We start from the raw sequence: 19,286 nt of genomic DNA on the forward strand, positions 1-19,286 counted from the left end.
TTTTCTCACAGAGTAAGAAGTACGGAGGGAAGTGGTTTCTGGCATTAGATCAGCTGGTGAATGGCGTTCCCAGGGCTCTCTGCTCCCCTTAACATGTTGTTGTGTTTTGTCATGCTTATTGTCTCATGGTCACATAATGGCTGCTGGCATTCCAGACATCACATCCGAGTTCAAGGCAGGAAGAAACGGTGACTTTAGTTGAATCTGTCCCTTATTCTCATTGCCCAAAATTGTGTCACATGACCATGGCTAGTACCAGGGAGGTTAGAAAAGCTGAATATATTGTCATTCAAAGCAACGAGAAAGTTTGATTTCTTGGAAGTTACTTCTCGTTATTATTATTTTCACTCTGGCTCTTTTTATCACCTTGGCTGTAGCTGTTACCTGTTGCCACAATAATGCTGTGTAACAAATGGCCTCCAAACCTCAGTGACATACAACAATAAACATTTATTTAGCCCATGGGTGTCTGGGGTTCAGCAGAACTGGGTTGAGCTTGGCCAGGCTCAGCGGGGCTCGCCCGTGTCTGAGGCCGAGCTGCTCGCCAGCTGACCTCTGACAGCCTCAGCTGGGAGAGTGCGGATGACTGGCAGCAGCTGCTGTGCCAGTCATGCTATTCGGCCACTTCCCTTGACAGCTTCCGAAGGTGACACCAGCTACTCTGTGAGCACCCCCCGCCTTGGAACCCATTCACTCCAGGTGAGTGGGGCCCTCATTCTGTGCAAGCTTGGGATGGGGTAGAGAGGAACGTGTGAAGGATGCAGATGCTGCCATTCAAGAGAAGGGAGGCAGATACATGAACCTGAAAAAGGGCCCGGGGTCGTAGCAGCACAGGGTCGATGTCAAAGTACAGATGCCCTGTTAGGTTCCTGGAGAAGAGAAGCCCCTGTGGTCTGAGACTTGAGCTGAAGCTCACACAGGTGCCCCTCTCCTCTCCAGACACCGTCACTCATCTTTAGAACATGGCCCGCATTGGCCTGTCCTGGTTGCTGTAGCTGGGCTGCAGTTTCCACGTGGACCAGTTTCCATGTGGGCGGTCCCGGGTATTGGGCCAGCTCAGCCATTTTTGAGACTTCCAATCTGTCTTGTGTTTTGTAGTGCACCTTGTAAAAATAATAACACTAAAGAACATCATCTAACAACTCCCCATCTGGAAGTTTATCCGAGAAATGCAAAAGGATATATGTTTAAAGATTTTTATTGCAACACTGGTTGTAGTCCATTCATTTATAAAGGAAAATCGGGATTCACTCAAAATACAGAGGTAGCGAGGGTTTACCCATGTTCATGCTGATCACATTTATACTTGTATGTAAATGGTATATTTATGGACGTAGAGAATGGACTTGAGGACACGGGGAGGGGGAAGGGTAAGCTGGGACGAAGTGAGAGAGTGGCATGGACATACATACACGACCAAATGTAAAGTAGATAGCTAGTGGGAAGCAGCTGCATAGCACAGGGAGATCAGCTCGCTGCTTTGTGACCGCCTAGAGGGGTGGGATAGGGAGGGTGGGAGGGAGGTGCAAGAGGGAGGGGATATGGGGGTATATGTATACGTATAGCTGATTCACTTTGTTATAAAGCAGAAACTAACACACCATTGTAAAGCAATTATACTCCAATCAAGATGTTAAAAATAAATAAATAAATAAGGACATCAGTGGCTCCGAAATGGCAGCCCCCAAAAGTGGATGGCTAGGATTCAGAAACCATCCCTCCCTCTGTGTGGTTGGAGAAGACAGCTTATTAGTAGGCGAGCTGAAAATAGAAAGTGGAGATGGGATAGCAAATCAGAAACGACCTCTGCAGTGGGCGGCAGCCGGGCCCCACGGGAAGGCCTGGAGAGGGTGCTTGGATGAGTTACCATGCTCTCTGAGGTGCCTGGGAGACGGGTCCGTAACACCCTGCCTCCCATGGGAGTTAGAAGAACTGAGTGAGAGAGTCCTTGGGAAGGGCCGGAGCAGGCCTAAGTTTCTGGCCCCACAAAGAGTGGCAAATATTATTAATAGTGATGGTACTATTATCCTTGTCAATGATGCTATTGTTATATCCTTTGGAACTATAGGATTGGTCAAATTAATCCCCAGATGCCTCATTCTCTAAAATACGTGGACCAGTGGTATTGACAGGACCATCGATACCACACTTCCAGTAGGCTCTCTGCCTCTTCAAGTTTGACTTTGTACATTTGTTTTGTTCCTCGATGCTGTTTTGGTTTTGTGTTTTTATGAGTAGTAGACCTCTTTTAGAGCAGTTTTAGGTTCACAGCATAACTGAACAGAGGATACAGAGTTCCCACATCCCTCCACCCCCGTCACACACGCAGCACCCCCATCAATATCTTGTTCTGTTTTGTTTGTTCTTCCGGTGGGATCCCGATTTCCAGTGGGTAACATGGTTAGAAGAGAGTTCCTTGTAAGCAGAGTGGCGTGCCACCCTCAGATGCCAGGAGGTGCTGTGCAGCTGGAAAGGAGCCCCATGGCCTGGCAGGCCCCTGGGTGTCAGAGGAGCTTTGTCACAGGGTATTTGAGGGCTGGCATCCCCACCTCACGCTGCCTTGTGCACGGCACCAACTTGGCTTTCAACAGCCATCACCCTTGAAAGCACAGAGAGCCTGGCAGATCTATTCATTTCTGGTCCTAATCCAAGTGTTGACATTGCCATGCGTTAGATGGAGCTTCTTGCCTCGAAACAGGATCAATACATAGTATTGGAACATGGTCTTGGAGAGAGAGTTTATGGACTTGTAAGCGGCATTGGGGGTTTTAGCCTGTTGAGTACGTCAGCTACGAACAGCTTATTTAGTTCTTGGTTAATCCACAGATGTGTAACTCTATCCCAATTACTGCATTTGGCTGTCCCTGCAAAGATAATGATAAAGCCTGCATAATATGGGATCAGCCAAATCATACGGCAAAAGAGGGTTTGAGTCCATTGCAACTTGGGAATGTATATTCTGACTCACCCACAAAGCTATAAAATACAGCATTAATTTTTTTTAATTGACATTTCCACTCCCCCCACCCCGAAAAAACACCCCACAGGCAAAAAACTTTGTACATCTTATGAATAGACCAATCAGTAGAAAGTTATTTTTAAGGCTTCTCGGCATGGCTGGCTTCCCAGGCTCACCAGAGATTAGAAGAGTGTAAGAAAGAGTCCTGACCTCTCAAATCTCCCACCACCTACAAAAATCACATAAGAAACACAAATTCAAGGTGGACAAATCAGAAAATATGGATAGGAATTATAAAGTGCAGATAGAGTTACACCAACCAAGGGAAAAACTATTTTGATTTATGGTCTTACAAACTCTTAAGTGTGTGTATATGTATGCACTCATATACATAGATAATTTAACAAAAAAGAGGTTGTACACAATGTTTTATAGCATTTTTTATTTAACAAGGGATCGTAAATGCCTTTCCTTGTCACTAAATATGAATTTACATAATCCCTGTTAACAGTATTTCCTTGAATGAGGAATCATTACTTATATAATGCATCCCCTATGGTATATTTTGTTAGGCTTTGGTAATTTATTATAATCAGCATTTTGGAATGAATATCCCTGTTGCATATGTTCCTGTGCCCTTGTCTGATACTTCCACAGAATCAAGTGTTAAGATGCACTTTAGAATCTTACAATCTGGTTTAAAAGACCAAACACATAGATGTGAAAAAGAGAACCAGTTCATAAAGGGGGAGGAGTGTCTAAATGAATGCAACAGCCAAGAGTCAAAGGCCAGAGAGATCGTCTCATGCTTGAGTTGCTCCAGAAGGCTTCTAGAAGGACAGCTGCAAGTGACAGAAATGCAAATCAGCTTAAGTATCAAAGGCACATTATCAGCTCATGAAATTGGAGAGTGCACGTTGGTTTCAGGCTGAGCTGGGCCCAGAGTTCACATGGTATCACTGGGCACGTGTGTGTGTGTGTACACACGTGTGTATCCACCTGTCCTACCGCTTGGTTCGGCTCCTTGCTGGGTGAGCTCACTCTCAGGCAGGCTCTCTAGGGCAGCTGCAGACTCAGGTGGTCCTTTTATCTCCAAGGGGAGAGGCCCCCTTTCCCAGCTTCTCCATTGACCCCTGCCCGGCCCCTTGAAGACCTCTTGCCCACCCACCACTGCCTGATGGAGAATGGCGTGTTCCGGTGCCCAGCCTGGGCCCTGTGCCCATGCCCTGTGGTGAGGTGGGTGGGGTATGTGATAGAGGCCCTTCCTGCAGAGCAATTAGCCAAAGGAAAAGATGCTGGGAGGTCAAAATACGAGAGAGAAGTGACTCCTGAGGATGCTGGAACTTGAAGGATGAGCAGCCACGCCCATTAGAAGTTTGGGGCTGCAAATAACAGGGAAACTCCAAATCAAATGGGCCTGTTTGCCGGTATGTTATGCTATGAAGTCCAGAGGCAGGGGGTGGCTCAGGGATCATGTGATCAATGGCTCAGTGACGTCATTACATTGACTCAGGGTCAACTTCATCTCAAGTCAGAGTTCTCTCAATTTGTTGGCCAATGGCAGTCAGGACTCCCAGCTTCCTGGTCCACAGCTGGAGGGTGAGGACCCACTCTCTGTGGCAAGGACTGTAAAGCCTTTCCTGCCATCTGATTGGGCCAGCCAAGGTCACGTGCCCACCCCTGAACCAATAGTCATCCCTGAGGAATACTGCACCCTGATTGGCCCATCGGGGTGATCTACTCCTGGAGGAAAGGGTGGAGCCACCTTCCACATGGGAGCAAAACTGGGGTCCTATTAGGAAGGAATGGAGGATGGATGCTGAGTGGTCAACCAACAATGGACTGCGAATAAGATCTCATTAGTTAGAGAGGAGACATAGAGTTGGTTAAGGTAGAGAAGTGATTTGTGGCCCAAAGGTAGAATTCCAAGGAATGCCTTGGTTATGGTTGACCAAGGATATGGAAGCAAGATTGCAGGGGCTGTCCTGCAGCGAACAGGAGTGTGAACAAACTCAGTAGGAAGTATTCATCTATTTGTTCCTTCATTGCACATAAATTTATTGAGCACCTACTATGCACCAGGCCCTGTGCTGAGTGCTGGGGATCAATGAGATAAAGTTCATACCCTCATGGACTTTTAGAGGGGGAAAGAGACAACAAACAAATTAATCGAACATAAAAGAGGTCAAGAAAGACAAAGCAGAATAAGGGGGGTGAAGAGAAAGGGGAGGGAGGGGAGTCCAAGGCCCCTTGCTTTGATTGACATTAACCCAGGGACCTGAAGGACATGGAGGACGGAGCCAAGTTGATCTGGGGGGAACGTGTTCTGGGCAGAGGGAACAGCACGTGTAAAGGCCCTGGGGCAGGCATCCGTGGTGTGTTTGGGGACCTAGGAGGTGGACAAGGTGGGAGGGTGGGAGGTGGCAGGCATTGCACCGACTTTGTACATGGTGTAATGACTCTGAGTTTAACCCCTTCTCTCCTCTCTTCCAGGCCATGTACATGTTCTATGCGCTGGCGATTGTGTGTGATGACTTCTTTGTCCCCTCCTTGGAAAAGATCTGTGAGGTATGTGTCTGAGCGCTGGTACGGCTCCATCCTCCCCCACTGAGGTCCTGGGGAGCCCTCCATGCAGGTGGGGTGGGAAGGCCAGGCACCAGCATGCTTCAGAGCCATGGGCAGTATTAGTGCAAAAACATCTCCAATCTGCTTAGAATTTCAGTGTGCAGATCCTTTCAGGCAGAGGCCTGAAAGGCAAGACGATGAAAGAACTGGCCACAGAGACCAGGAAATCAGCCCGGTGAACGCCAGGCTGAACACCAGGTTACACCCCTTTCATGTGAAAACACTTAGCATATCTAGAACTCTTTCATTCTCTTGCTTCTTTCATCTCTTTTTCTGGTTTGAAATGTAGTTTGCTTTATCTGGAAGCTTTCTGTTTTATTTTATTTTTAATTCAGAATCCCATTTGCAGAAGGGGTCTCTTCCCCAGATGCACTTCCTGTCCATCCAGAATGCCTGCTCCTTCACGTAGCCTTCAGCCTGGGCTGACCCTCCCTTTCTTCCCTCCCTTCCCCCCAGTGTCTGATTCACTGGGACTTGGGGGACAGTGGGGAACAGAAGTAGCATTTCTATTAAGTTCCCAGATGATGTGGAGACTTGGTCTGGAAGACACACTTCGAGAACTGCTGACTGAAGCAGTTTCTTCCACATTCTGAATTCTGTTAGTTTTGTGTACTTCAAGCAATAAAAGAGAATCATGCCACAGCAACCGTGGAGAGGCCCCGGGAGTGGAGGTGGGAAGTGGGAAAAGAAAATCAGTGATCTGGTCTCTGAGATGGACGCCGGCCAGCATGGAAGCCTTTTGTCCAAAGTGGTTGAATGTGAGAACAGGGTCGCCTGATGGAAAAGAGGAGAAAGCATGGAAGCACCTGTAATCGGGCTCAGCTGTGATCTCTGAAATCCACCATTTGGCAGTTTACTCCTCATGTGAAGCAAACTACTCTCTGTCCCACACGTTTTTTTAATAGCAACGTTAAGACCTCGTGCTGGAAATGTACATACAATTGTCAGAACGGGTTCTCCTCCACTGAGGAGACCCATAGCACCTGTGAGCACAGCCCTTGGGGAGGAATCAGGGTGAAACATAGCGTGGGCCTTGCCGTCGCGGGGCCGTGAGACGCGGGGCAGCTCCAGAGTGAGACTCAGGGGCAGGTGAAGCGCTGGAGCTGGAGACGCAGAGGGAAAAGGAGGTGAGAGAGTGACTGGGCCTTGGGATCGCGGAAGGGCTTGTGCAGGGGCAGGATGGGAGCAGCGGTCTCAGTGGCAACGTCTTACAAGGACGGATATTTAAGCCAAGAAGAGTCTGAGCAGGAGAACCAAACCTGGAGAACCCGGAGCGGGGACTCAGCGTGCCTGCATGTGGGGAGCCCTGAGGACGCCAAGCTGGGGCATCAGGAGGGAGCTGGGAAAGCTTCTGAGGACTGTTCCGATAGATGGAAAGGGTCCTGAGGCAGGAAGACCCCCCAGCTGGTGACTCTAAGCACCCACTGCCAGGTGGCCAGGGCCAAAGTGAATGAGGGGTGAGAGGAGAAGGGAGGTGAAGGAGGAAGAAGCAAAGTGAGTGAACGAAGGAGCGAGAGGAACAAGAGATCAGCCGGGCTGTGGAGTCCACGGCTGATGCCCGAGCTGGAGCGGACACAGCAGGGAGAGGACAAACCAGCCACGGAGCGTGAGTGCTGTTAGGGTACCTGCCCGGTGAGACGGGATGCCCGGCACCGCTCACAGCCACACCTTTCACCTTGAGGTATCAGCACCTCCATCTTAGGGTCTCCTCAGAACCACTTGCACTGTTTAGCTTTTCAGCCAAGATGGAGGGAACCCAGGTTGCCAGGTCAAAATGCTTAGTAGGGCTCTGGCGGCAGCCTCTTGATGGTCGTTCGAGCTGGTGGCCTTCGCCGAGGCCGTGCTGCCCCTCCATGGCTGAGCAAGGAAGTGCAGCTGCGGTGCCGCTGGGAAGAGGGACCAGGGACTCTTAGCTGGGATGCCCAGAGGGAGCTGTTTCCTGACAGCCAGCGGCTTCCTTTCTGCATCAGCACTGGATGCAGAAAATCTCCCCACACCACCCGGCCTCAGTGTCATGTGTCTTGCAAATCACCTTTCGGATCAACAGACGGGGTAACCTGGACAGTTCATTGTGTAGCTTATCTTGGCGGGGCTCATCATCTCTTCCTACTCATCCTCACCATCCCCCTTACTCCCCCTACCCCGGGATTCAAGACTGCATTGAGAATGGGGGTGGGTTTCAGGAGGGTGACCCTCCCCACTCCCAAAAGCCTCCATAGCCTCCTAGACTCAAGGCTCTAAAACTGCTTACCAGGAGCCTGATGTAGCCTGAGATCATCAGCATCGTAATGAAAAAAATCAGAATGTTTTACGTAAAAATGTGTATTTGGGGGTCTCTTTAAATAGGGATACTTGGTCACACAGAGGGCACTGAGCTTTTAAAAAGGAGGTGGGGCTTCCCTGGTGGCGCAGTGGTTGAGAGTCCACCTGCCGATGCAAGGGGTGTGGGTTCGTGCCCCGGTCCGGGAAGATCCCACACGCTGAGGAGCGGCTGGGCCCGTGAGCCATGGCCGTTGAGCCTGCGCGTCCAGAGCCTGTGCTCCGCGGCGGGAGAGGCCACAGCAGTGAGAGGCTCGCGTTCCCACTTGCCTCACATGGCCAGAGCCCATCCCCCCATTATCTGTGCAGCCCCGGGGGCATTTGGCTTGGGATCCCTGGATCTTGTCAGAGCCTTTAATTGGAGGGAACATGTAGCCCCCTCCCTGATATTGCCCCAGAGAGGAGGTGTGGCCCAGCGGGGGGGATGGGCCGGAGAGGCTGAGCTGGGGAAGAAGGGGAGGCTGAGGATGGACCGAGCTTGGGACCTGGGGAGTCACAGTCACCTCCGGTCCCGGAGAATCCCGACTCACCTGTGCTTTTGCTCCTCTGCAGCGCCTGCACCTCAGCGAGGATGTGGCTGGGGCCACGTTCATGGCAGCAGGCAGTTCAGCTCCAGAGCTGTTCACGTCGGTCATAGGTAGGTGCCCACCTGGGCAGCGTCTCAGCCCTGCCCCCCCCCTGAAGGACAGGGCCTCTGGAAACGAGAGCCCTGAGACCCCAAGGGGCAGAACTCCAGCCTCCCACCCGCTGGGGTTGCTGTTATTAATTTATTAAAGTGATGCTTTTGCTTTGCATCAATGGGTGGGTCCCAGAACCAGTACCAATGGTCCTGTGGGACAGAGAGCCCAACAAACATTAGCAAGCTCTCTCCAACCCCCTGCTGTTTCCTATAGATCCTAAAAACAGTCTAATGCTTACAAAAGCTCCCCTGCACCCATCTTGGGTGCAGCCCGCTCCAGCAGCCAGCCGATGTGGGTCTGTGTTTCAGGCGTCTTCATCACCAAGGGTGACGTGGGAGTGGGGACCATCGTGGGCTCTGCGGTGTTCAACATCCTGTGCATCATCGGCGTCTGCGGGCTCTTCGCCGGGCAGGTAAGACTGGCGGCAGAACGTGGTATGGGGAGGGGGAGGGGCGGCGTGGAGGTGAGTCAGGGGCCTGTCTCCCTGGAGCGCACCCACGTGGGGGCCAGAGGCCTCGGGCGGGGTGACGTGGGGTCTCACACCCCAGGAGGTTGGCCCAGCCGGGACTGGAAACCCAGGCACCATGATTTGGTCTCCGTGACGATGGATCGTGGAGTGCGCGGACCCATGTGAATAAGTAACCAGCCTGCGAATCTGAACGTGTCACGCTCATTTTGATATGTTACTGAACTGAACTAGAATGATGTAAAAATAGTCTTAGGAATGGAAATAGAGTTAATGAGAGAGAGAGAGAGGAAACAACAGATTTTCTTTTTCTGCTAAAAACAGTTTGCATTTGTCACAGTTTGGGGCGAGTTCTCTCTTTTTCGACAACGATCAAGCATTTGATTTCTGTGTCCACTTTAGCTTACTTTGGGGGTCATGAGGGGCTTTGCGTGCCTGCCTTTTATCTACAGAGACTATTCCACTGCCAGGAGGTGTCGTGGGGCCTGTGTCCATCTGGTGTCTGTCTTGGGAAGTCTTGGGAAGACACCCGAAGTCACCAAAGTAATGAGGCTGCCGGGCATCCACAGCATTGCGGTGGGTAGCTGGGGGTCTGCGGCCACCCTGGGCAGCTCTGATGCCCTAGTTCCTTCGTAGGGAGATTATTCAGAAACACAGTCCTGAGCTCTCTGCCCAAACAGCCAGGACTCGGTATCTTCCAGGAAAAGTGACTTCTAGTTACTAGCCCATGGGGGTCCCCAACGTGCAGTATTAAGGCACCGGGTGACCCCCCCAGCCTCCTGGCTGTGAACGGAGGATGCAGGGTCCTGCTAGAGCGGCTGGTTGGTTTGCAGGGCTAAGGAAGCTCCTGCACACCTTCTCCCACATCCTTTTCCAGACCCCTCGTCGTGTGGTCAGCTGGCCACGGGCGCCCAGCTCGACCCGACTCTCAGGCAGACTCCAGAGTCTGTAATGCCGGCTGCGCCCTGGCACCACTGCCCTCCGCATCGCCTGCTTTTCACTCCTGTCTGTCTTCTTTATGCCAACTGATTTGTCTGGGTTGCCTGGTGGGTTCGATGCTTCTGGGCAACAAGGCAGAGGGACACCTTGATCTCGTCAGGGGTCGGCTGCAGAGCCCACAGTTGGATGCTTACTTCTGAGAGGAAGCTGCTGGGCAGCTGGGTCCATACGCGGTGATTGAGTTCCACCCAACTTGCAAGACTGAACGTTTTCTTTCTTCATCCTTTCAGTCAGTTATCTCTTGTCTTAGATTTTGTGGACCCACGATGTGGCGTTTTTTTAGATCTCCTATAAACGTGGTTAGTATCGCAAACAATGATGTCCGTCTTTGCCTTCAGGGCCATCTGTACTTCCTGGTTCTCACCTGTGCTGGCCGTCCTCTCATTGCCTCCCAGAGATGAAGTCACATTCTGCAGAGCCTGTGGCTGTCAGCACTGTCTTAATTAGCATCGTCACCATTAGCAGTATGAGTATTAATGCTGTCACTAGTTCATGAGTCATTTGTACCTGAAGCCTGATGCAAAGTCAGGCTCGAAGGGGGAGAAATAACGTAAAGAAATGAAACGACTGGCTGGAAAATGCCGAGTAAATACCATGCAACTAATTACATAGGAGGTGGGTTGAATGCATTTGTGTTTCATAAGTTATTAGCATGGAGGGTAATCACTGGCTTGGTTAGAACAGAAAAGACACGTTGCTTCTTGAACTTTAGCAAGTGCTGGTACCTGTCAGTTCACCCCCCGACCCCGGGAAGGTCTTTGCCAAGCTCATCTCACGTGATTGTGGAGAGAAACACCAACCACCACGATGGTGTTAGGAGCAGCCCATGCGATGATTCTGGGGGCCGACCCTCCCTTCTGACTTTCCTTGTCCTGTGTCCACTCAGAGAGCTCCAAGGCCACCCAGCTCTCTTTTTCAGACCTTTGTAGAATCCCGGAAGTCTTCGCAGAGGGAGAAAAATGATGTTTTGGGAAGATCATGAACCTGGGGATCAGACTGGCCTGGGTTGGAGTCCTGACTCTGCCATGTGCTGACTGTGGAGCCTTGGAGAAGTTACTTTACCTCTCTAAGCCTCAGTTTTCTGTCTATAGGATGGGTACAAGGGCATCTACCTCCTAGTGTCACTGTAAGGATGAAACATAACATGTTCAGCATCAAGCAACACCTGGCCCACATGGTAAATGCTCAATAAAAGTTAGACACCATGATCAGCTCTCAGGAGAATAAGGTTCCCTGGGGTCCCTGCCACTAGATTCCACCCTAGGTCACTGCAATAATTTGACCTAGCCGTTGACAGAGTTTTTTTTTTTTTTTTTTTTTTTTTTGTGGTACGCGGGCCTCTCACTGCTGTGGCCTCTCCCGTTGCGGAGCACAGGCTCCGGACGCGCAGGCTCAGCGGCCATGGCTCACGGGCCCAGCTGCTCCGCGGCATGTGGGATCTTCCCGGACCGGGGCACGAACCCGCGTCCCCCGCATCGGCAGGCGGACTCTCAACCACTGCGCCACCAGGGAAGCCCGACAGAACTTTTTAATGAAATAGTGGAACAGCCACAGGATGCCTGGTGCGGAGGGACAGGGAAGTCAGGGAGAAGGTTTTCGAAATGAGAATCAAGAGGAGGAGGAGTTGATAGAAGTATGGTCTCAGAGGACTGGTCCTTGCCTCTGTGTTTTCTGATCAGTGGGAGGAAAACAAAAATCTGTGAGACACAGGCACTGCCTTACCTGTTGAGAAGCCTTCCCGGGCAGTGGCCCTGGTGCAGAGGAACGTTCGTTACAGCAACGATGGATGTGGGGAATTGAGCTGATTAATAAATCTGGTCGTGGGTCTCACTTAGCAGTGTTATTTACATTGCTCCACACTTTCACTGGCTGGGAGAATTACCAGTGAGTGCCCATGGGCCTCTCTCTAATGTATCCCAGAGTAAAGGGCTGCTTGGGACCAAGTCTGCTACTCAACATCTGAAATTAAAGTAATAAAGCCATAAGGTTTGAGTTCCTGTCTCACTTAGGGTTTTGGTGAACTGGATGGAATTAAACGTCTGCTGTGTCTGCAGTTTGCAAGCATAGCCAGCGCTTTGGTGTTCGCCTAAGGTACTTCGGGGAGTTTTATGGGACAAGAAGGAAATTGCTTCTTAGAAAGTGGCTTCTAGAGAAATTCTTGGCATCCCGCCAAGACGTTTACAGGGCTGTGGTCCTGCAAGGTTTCTTTATTTGAGAGCAAAAAATAATAACAAAGAGAGAACCCCAAGCTCTGGAGGCAACCTGCTAATGTATCTCAGGGATTGTAATGAAAGAACTTCATGCCAGTTTTGCAAAACAACGTACTTATGAATTTAAATCTACCATTCAGAGTGTATTAAGCTTTAAAAGCATAACCACAGACAGACAGTAAACAGTTTAACTGAATCCCAGGTACCGGACTTTCATATTCCGGTTATTACAGGCCGTCATGAGCCCCCTTGTCAGCTCTCCTGGATCCTAGAAACGTGCCTGATGTTCTTTGGTGAGGTCCACCTAATTTTGACTGGGTTTGCCTTTCTTCAACTAACACCCTGTCCATGCTGGCCCCTTTACACAAACCCAGGCAGCACCCAGAGGTGGTGCCTCTGAATGGAAACCTGCCTTGGATTGGGTTTCCCCAGAAGAGAATCTAAGCCACAAGTTCAAGTTCAAGTAGTTTAGCTAAAAGGTGATCCCAGGACAGACCAGCCAGGAAGTTGGGGAGTGAGATAAGGAAGAAAAAGCAGCCGAGGAAAGTGTGTTCCCAGCAAGTCCCCAGTGTTGGCAACTGGTTTGACTGCTTCTGGGGGGACTGGGAGACAGTGTAGAACACAGCCTCCAAGTTATCTCACCCAAGGGGGAGGGAGCAGGGGTGTTTATCCACCAGCCTCCCCCATGGTTGCCTAAGGACTGCCTTTGAGGGATGTGAATTCCCCAGTGTTCCAATTTTCTGGGCATAGGCAGGATGGACTTTGGGGTCCAGAGAAAACCCCTAAGCAAAGAGACATGTGAGGCTGGCTGTTGGAAGGACCTGAAATGGTAAAGGTGGGGAGATATGAGTGAGGTCCATGAAGCATGGCTACAAACTCAAAACTCAGCCTTCAGACATAAGCCATCCAGTGGGTCTCATCTCCAGCTCCCTGGGAGAAGACAAGCCTCAGTGCCAGGCTGCCTCCCAAGAGCTCAGGGCCAGGATAGCTTGCACATAGGGAAAGCCCTTCATGTTCAAAATAACAGCTGCCATTCTAGGTACTTTTGCTTCCACTTGGGATGCAGTAGACCTGAGCTCCCATGGGAGCACAAAGAGAAATCTGGATAATGTAAAAATCATCCTTATATATGGATATCAAGGAACAGTGGAGACAAGACTTGATGAACGAATTTCCAGAGAGAGGAGCCCATTGTACGTGAGCTGTGAGCTCTGGTGGGTCTGGATGCAGGCAAGCAGCAGGACCCAGAACTTCACTGGGTGGAGACAGGTCAGCTGAGCATCAGCAAGGGTGGAGAGAGGTGGGATGCCCTGGAGTCTGAAAGAGGATCCAGGACAATAATGCTTTGATCCACCACCCCCAGATCTGTTGAGAAAAAAAAAAACGGAAGTGAAGGCAGGGCCCACGAACAGAAAGAAATCATTCTATCTGCCCCATCTCCCACCTTCTCCTGAGACCTGAAATTGAGGCACCCAAAGGGAATTGGGAATCTGGAATGCCAGACCAAACCCTGATAAGAACTGTGAGACTGGCCCTTCCTTAGGAAGCTGGGTGCGATTGGGCCGAGCCGAGGTGAGCTGACATTTGAACCCAGACTGACGTGTGAATAATCACCTCCTCCCTTTAGTCAACAGAGGAGAGAAGAGCTGGAAATTTCCAGAGGGAAAAGAACCAGTATTATTCTTCAGTTCTCACTCTTACATACATAATTTCCAGGATGCAACAGTAAATTACAGGACCTGTGAAGAGGCAGGAACAAACTGATAACCAAGGGAAAACAGCAGCAGAAGTAAACCACAGATGATCCAGATACAAGAATTGGCAGAAAAGAATCTAAACTGTCTACCATCTATCTTAAATAGGGAAAGGTGGGAAGAATCAGTGAGGATGGGTCATTTCAGCAGAGAAATGGAAAAAATAAGAAAAACCAGATAGATGCTATATATGTTAAAAAATAATGCTACTATTGGGGCTTCCATGGTGGCACAGTGGTTGAGAGTCCGCCTGCCGATGCAGGGGACGCGGGTTCGTGCCCCGGGAGGATCCCACATGCCACAGAGCAGCTAGGCCCATGAGCCATGGCCGCTGAGCCTGCGTGTCCGGAATCTGTGCTCCGCAATGGGAGAGGCCACAGCAGTGAGAGGCCTGCGTAAAATGTTACTATTTACTGAGTTTCACCAAACTGCAGGCACCACACTAGATGCTTTATAAATATTTGTAGAAATACACCCCCTGACTTTTAAGATAGTATTGTCCTCATTTAGACAGGGAATTGAGTATCTGTGGGCAGAGGGCTGCCGTGAAGTAGTTCAGCCTGGATTTGAGCCCACATCTGCTGACTATAAAATCCATTCTCTTTCCACATGGGAAACTTATGACTTAAAAACCTCCAGATGTTATTATTGGGTTCTTATAATTATCCCTTAGCTCATGCGTGTTCCTTAGAAATGTTGAGTGTAGGAGCTCGGGACAAAGCGAAGAATAGACATGTCAGCACGATGGTGGTGACCCAAGCTGGGTGATGGAAGCGCTCAGCCCAACAAGTGCTCAGGTAGAAGCTCCTCTTGTGATCAGATGGCATCGTCCTCTGCTGGGCTTACACTTCCACCAAAGAGATGAGGGATTCAGGCTAAGAAACACATTGAGAGGGCCACAGACCACCCCAGTTACCTGTACACCTTGGTTCCTGGCTTATTGTTCCCCAGACAAAACCCAACAACAAACACATCACCTATCAAGTTCCAGTTCTGAGAAGCATCCAGTTTCCCCAAGAGACCAGAGACTGAGGACAGGCGAGGCTGAAGACCTCACCCCACTAGTTGCCAAGCCTAAAAATAGGAGCTAGAGGCCTGCCACCGCTACTAGAGTGGGGGGGGGGAAGTCACAAGGAAGAGAACGAGTGATCTGTGGAGAAAGGAAGCGGGCAGGTGCAGGTGGAGGCCTCACCTGGGAGGCAGGATGCTCTAATATTTGATCCGGTGAGGAGCTGGAGAGGAGAATTTGTGGTGCAGGAGTAGACCAAGGCCAGGGTCAGGTCCAGCTGGTAAAGTCACTGGATTCTCCCACATTCCAGGAAAAGCGAGTTTCTCCCAGTGTCATCTGCAGGCCGCCTGCCTCAGGAGGACCTTGTTGAAAGCAGGATCCCCTGCCCTAGTCCAGACCCACTGAATCAGAAGAGCAGCTGTACCTGCTTGAACCCCATCTGCAGGCTTAGCTCTGCTCAATTCTCAGACCAAGCTTGACCTTGGGCAAGAGGCAGCCCTCCTTGGGCAGTTGGCCCAGGCAGCATAAATGGTCCCCTCTTGATGCCCCCGTCCTATGACTGGCTGTCTGCCTGAGGCCGTCTCCCTCACTGTTCCCTGGTGTCTTTTCCCTGGCTGGTCCCCCACAAGGCCAGGTCCTGACAGAGCCCCACACCTGATCTTTCCCTGTTATATGCTGTTGTTCCTGGCCCAGGTTTCCTTTAAGGTCACCCGCAGCTCTGTGCTGCTCCATCTCGATGGCCTCTGCATCCTCATCCCAGATCTCTGTGTTGCTTTGACTTTAGCTCACAGTACTTGTTCCTGGTTTGTTCTACTTCCTTGAAATGATCTCTGGAGATAAGATACCACATCTAGATTAGGTAAGAGGTTTTGGGTTTCAGGTAACAAAAAATCCCCATCTCTAACTTGGCCTCTTAAATGATGGAAATTTATTAGTGTCTGAAAGATACAGAAGAAAATGGACATCAGGCATGGTTTGATCAAGACCCCAGCACCATTTTCTGTGATTCTCTTGTCACTAACCTCCTCTGTTCCCTTCCTCATATGTGTTTTCCTTCATGGCGCAAAAGGAGGCGGGGCTGTAGCAGTTTCAGGCCTCATATTTCACACTGACCAGGAAGGAGGAGAATATCTCCCCACCCTTCATCCCTCACCTGGCATCATCCAACAAAAATCTGATTGGGCCGACTCAGGCCACCTGACCATCCCTGAACCAGTCACTGTGGCACGGGAACTAGAGTTACCCAGTTGGCTTAGATCACTCAAGAACTACCCACCCATTTCCTCCTTCTCCCCAGAGGTAAGGATACGATTGGTTCCACCTCAGATATATAGCTTTCGGTCCCTGGTTACATAGAAAGCAGATAAGTGACTGCAGAACACAGCCTGTGCAGTAGCATGTGCCGCCTCACTGGCTGTGTTCCCTGGGCGGGTGTAACATAAATGATCAGATACATACAGATCCGTCACAGGTCTTTGTGTGAACATATGCTTTAATTTCTTTGGGGTACATAACACAGGAGTGGGATTGCTGGGTCGTATGGTGAGTATGTTTATAAGAAACCACCAACAGTTTTTCAGAGTGGCTGAAGCCCTTTTGTATTCCCACCAACAATATGTGTATTCCAGCCACTCTGCATCATGATCAGCACTTGGTATTATCAAGTTGTTTTGTTTTAATTTTAGCCATTCTAGTGAGCACGCGTGGCACCTCGTTGCGGTTTTAACTTGCATTTCCCTGATGAGTCATGATGTTGAACATCTTTTCATGTGCTTACTTGCCATGCATGTATCTTGTTTGGCAAGTGTCTGTTCAAATCTTTGCCCATTTTTAAGGGGGGGTTTCACCCTCTCGTTCTGTGGTCCAGCAGTGTCTGTACCATGACACTCAACTACCCTTCTGAGACATTCTGTCCAATTCATTTCCACCTCCAAATCAGCAAAGACTAGGGCTGTTACAAATGCTTTAAAGTGATCGTGGCAATGTTTTGTTCGTTGTGTTGGATGCATTTGGGTTTGCAAGAGGGGTCCTCTGAAATGGCGCTCTTCAGTCGCGGGGGAGAAAATGGAGAGGTCATTTCCCTTTCGTCCCGCAAAGAGTGTAGCAGTAACAAGACCTGAGATGCATCCTTCCAGAACGTGAGGAGGACAGCAGGAGTCTCTGTGGCCGGGGATGAACCTTCCTTCCGTGTAATTAAGTCTCACGTTGCTCCTCGAAAATGAGCGAAGGGAATAGAGTTTCAGGTCACCGTCTAGGTCCTTGGAAATGCTGCCCTCGGTGCTGGTGAGGGCTTTCAATATGCGAGGAGCCCAGAACCTTACAGCCGTCCCAGCGGAGCACCACCCCAAGAGGAAGGTCCATCTTTAGGGCACAAATGTCATTTTCTTGTCATGATCACGCCCAGACAGATGCCACACCCCCCGTGCTGCCTCTGGTTACAGCCAGACCCCCGCCCCACGAGCAGCTGAACCAGGGGCTGAAGGGTCAGTGGAGCGGGGACAGAAGCCTGGCTGGCTGGCGGATGCTTGTTGAATTGTTTCTCTTTAACAAGCATCCCTGGTTGTCGGTCTGGCACTATTCTCACGGCTTTATACGTATCAACCCCTTTGGTCCTCACAAGAACTCTCTGAGGAGGACACTGTTTTTACAAAAGAGGAAACTGAGGCTCTGAGAGGCCAAGTAAACTGCCAGTCATAGAACCGTTAAGTTGGGAGGCTTTTCGGGCTGTAGGGGTCCTAAAAGCACAGCAGTGGGAAGATCCCCGCTCCAGACCAGCTCCGCCAGTAGATCTGGACCAGAGGTCTCATACATTAAGCTCCCTCCATACCACAGCCATCCTCCCCATTCACAGCTCAGCACCTTCCTATCCCAGTAAAACCCGCCTTGCCAAGGAAGCAGAAGGGCGTGACCCGGTGAAAAGGGGAAGGTGGGCCACCAAATGCCTCCTTCACCCCAGGGTAGCATGTGTGGCATCTGCTGAACTTCCGTTCTGGTGGGTCTGGCACCTTGGGCCCCACAATCCACCCCTGAGCTCCCTGAAACTGCCAGGTGACCCCAGGCACCCCCAGCCTGGGCACAGAGACCAACTGGCCCAGCACACATGCCCTTAATTCGCAGGCAGAGCCTGCAGAAAGAGGGAAGGTGAAGAATTCCAATCAGGGCCTTCTAACTCCATCCCAGGTGGAACGTCACTGGGAAGCTTCCAAAACAGAAGGGACCAGAATGTTCGCAAGTGGTGACTGTGCACGTGCAGAGGATGAGGAAGGCTGCTGCGTCTCTTCCCGTAGCCCGGTGTCCCCCGGAGTCCCCATCTCCCCTCCTGTCACCCCGCCCTCACAGGGCACTGCAGGGGCCATGACAGAACAGACCACATTTCACGCTTTGGGGACGACCAGCCCCCGAGGCCTGTGGCTATCCAGTACCTAGAATCACAAGCCTGTTTTTGCGTAATAATATTAACTCAAGGTGGTTTGTTTCTTCATGTCGTCATCTGTGAATTTAAACCCATGGTAGTAATCCATGGATTGTGTTCTGGGGGAAATGTTTATTATACTTCTTCTTTGGGCAGTAAGTCCATTCATTGATTCAACAAATGTTTTCTGAAAGCCTGCTGTGTACCAGGCACTGTTCTAGGCCCTGGTGAGACACCAGTGAAGAAAGGACAGAGTTGGAGCAGGCTGTGGGGTGTTGAATATCCAACAGGAATGATGGATGGGTGGATGGGTGGCTGGGTGGGTGGATGGGTGGGTGGATGGGTGGATGGGTGGGTGGATGGATGAGTGGGTAGATGGGTGGATGGGTGGATGGATGGATGGATGGGTGGATGGGTGGATGGGTGGATGGGTGGACAGATGGGTGGATGAGTGGATGGGTGGATGGATGGGTGGATGGGTGGATGGATGGATGGGTGGATGGATGGGTGGGTGGATGGATGGATGGGTGGGTGGGTGGATGGATGGATGGATGGATGGGTGGATGGATGGATGGATGGGTGGCTGGGTGGCTGGGTGGGTGGGTGGATGGATGAGTGGGTAGATGGGTGGATGGGTGGATGGATGGATGGATGGGTGGATGGGTGGATGGGTGGATGGGTGGACAGATGGGTGGATGAGTGGATGGGTGGATGGATGGGTGGATGGGTGGATGGATGGGTGGATGGATGGGTGGGTGGATGGGTGGATGGGTGGGTGGGTGGATGGATGGGTGGATGGATGGATGGATGGATGGGTGGATGGATGGAGAGAGGGATAGAGTCTGAGACAGTG

General features: G+C 50.8%; 1 protein-coding gene across 1 annotated transcript in view; it reads left to right on the forward strand.

Moving 5' to 3' along the window:
* SLC24A3 (solute carrier family 24 member 3) overlaps positions 1 to 19,286 on the forward strand; it is a gene marked incomplete at its 5' end in the record, with an annotated part of 479,028 nt that overhangs the window by 341,113 nt on the left and 118,629 nt on the right. Inside the window, 3 exons of the mRNA XM_081256468.1 lie at positions 5,453 to 5,527; positions 8,456 to 8,540; positions 8,892 to 8,995. Of these exons, the coding sequence (XP_081112594.1) occupies positions 5,453 to 5,527; positions 8,456 to 8,540; positions 8,892 to 8,995 (264 nt within the window). The remainder of the gene's footprint in view (positions 1 to 5,452; positions 5,528 to 8,455; positions 8,541 to 8,891; positions 8,996 to 19,286) is intronic.

This window comes from Mesoplodon bidens, assembly GCF_964165515.1.
Source record: "Mesoplodon bidens genome assembly, chromosome: 15".
NCBI lineage: Eukaryota > Metazoa > Chordata > Mammalia > Artiodactyla > Ziphiidae > Mesoplodon > Mesoplodon bidens.